Source organism: Chaetura pelagica, unplaced genomic scaffold (genome assembly GCF_000747805.2).
Source record: "Chaetura pelagica isolate M959 unplaced genomic scaffold, ChaPel_1.0 scaffold391, whole genome shotgun sequence".
In the NCBI taxonomy this organism is placed as follows: Eukaryota; Metazoa; Chordata; class Aves; order Apodiformes; family Apodidae; genus Chaetura; species Chaetura pelagica.
In genome coordinates this window covers 1212889-1214012 of record NW_009952047.1, presented here as the reverse complement: position 1 = coordinate 1214012, position 1124 = coordinate 1212889, and the positions used below count along the sequence as shown (strand labels likewise).

General features: G+C 52.0%; 1 protein-coding gene across 1 annotated transcript; it reads right to left on the bottom strand.

Annotated features, from left to right (window-relative positions):
• Positions 1–248: 248 nt before the first annotated feature.
• On the bottom strand, positions 249–962 carry TMEM215 (transmembrane protein 215). The gene has a single exon (XM_010002894.1). It carries the CDS (start codon positions 960–962, stop codon positions 249–251), a length of 714 nt encoding a protein of 237 aa, XP_010001196.1.
• Between the last annotated feature and the right edge of the window lie 162 nt (positions 963–1124).

Genomic DNA, 1124 nt, shown 5'->3' with positions numbered 1-1124 from the left:
GATAACAAAATTAAAATGTGATTTCTTTTTTCCAAAATAAAGAATTGAGTTATTTAACCTTTAAACATGCTTGTTTACTTACAGAAAGAGTATTTCAGGCACAAAAGGTTTGAGTATCAGTCACATAGCAGGTTAAATTGTAATAGTATGAGGATTGTCCCATGCAGTGCAGTCAGCTATAGTATCCCCTATCAAGAAGTTGAAATTGTAGTTTTTGTACACATACATATCTATTAAGTATGCATCATTCACACTATGGTCTCCTGGTCTGAGTTGACTCCAGTAGGATTTACATAACAACAGTATCTGTCATAAGGGCTGTTCTCTTTGTAAGAGCAGACAATGATACTGTCTTTAGGAGCAACAAAAATGTTGTCTTCAATGTCGGGGGAAGCTGTGCTGTCCCTGGTGGGAGAAGAGCTCTTCTTCTCCAAGTACATGGAGCCATCTCCCACAAAGACATTCCCCGGCATTTCTGGGTAACAGGCCTCCAGGTATCTCAGCATCTCCTCCTGATCCACCTTTCTGATGAGGCTCTTGCATTCTCCCACGGTGGTGGTGGTGGTAGTGGTGCAGATGGACACAGAGTCCTCACCTGGCAGCACCCTCCCATCCTTCTGGTACGCTTTTTTGGCCAGCTCATCGCAACTTCCCTTGCCAGACTCCAGGTCCGAAGGGGTCCTCAGCAGCTCCATGACATCTCGGTCCTTGACTTGCTTGCAGCACGGACACTTGTTCTTGGGCCACTTGGTGCAGCCATCGGTCTTCCTGGTGAGGGCGATGGCGGCGATACCCGGCAGGCAGATGGCTGGCCCAATGGCCAGCAGCGGGATGTCCCCCAGCGTCTCTCCCTTGATGCCGGACACAGTGAACATGAAACCGAACACCAGGAACACGCTGACCAGAGCCACCACCAGCCCCGTCCGGGGGTTGATGTCGTCGGGTCTCATGGTCCGCGCCATCCTGCTGGCGTACAAGGGACCACTCCCCTTCACCGAAGACCCTCGGGGCAGGCAACGGACGTTCCCCGGGAAGTGCGTGAAGTTTCCCGGAGAGTGAAGAACGGCAGCCCCCGACGGCTGGCGCTGCCTGGCTTCCCCTGGGCGGAACGGCGACCGGAGGGC

Bases quoted from the DNA above. Each gene is read 5' to 3' on its own strand.
- TMEM215 (XM_010002894.1), bottom strand. From the start codon at position 962: ATGGCGCGGACCATGAGACCCGACGACATCAACCCCCGGACGGGGCTG.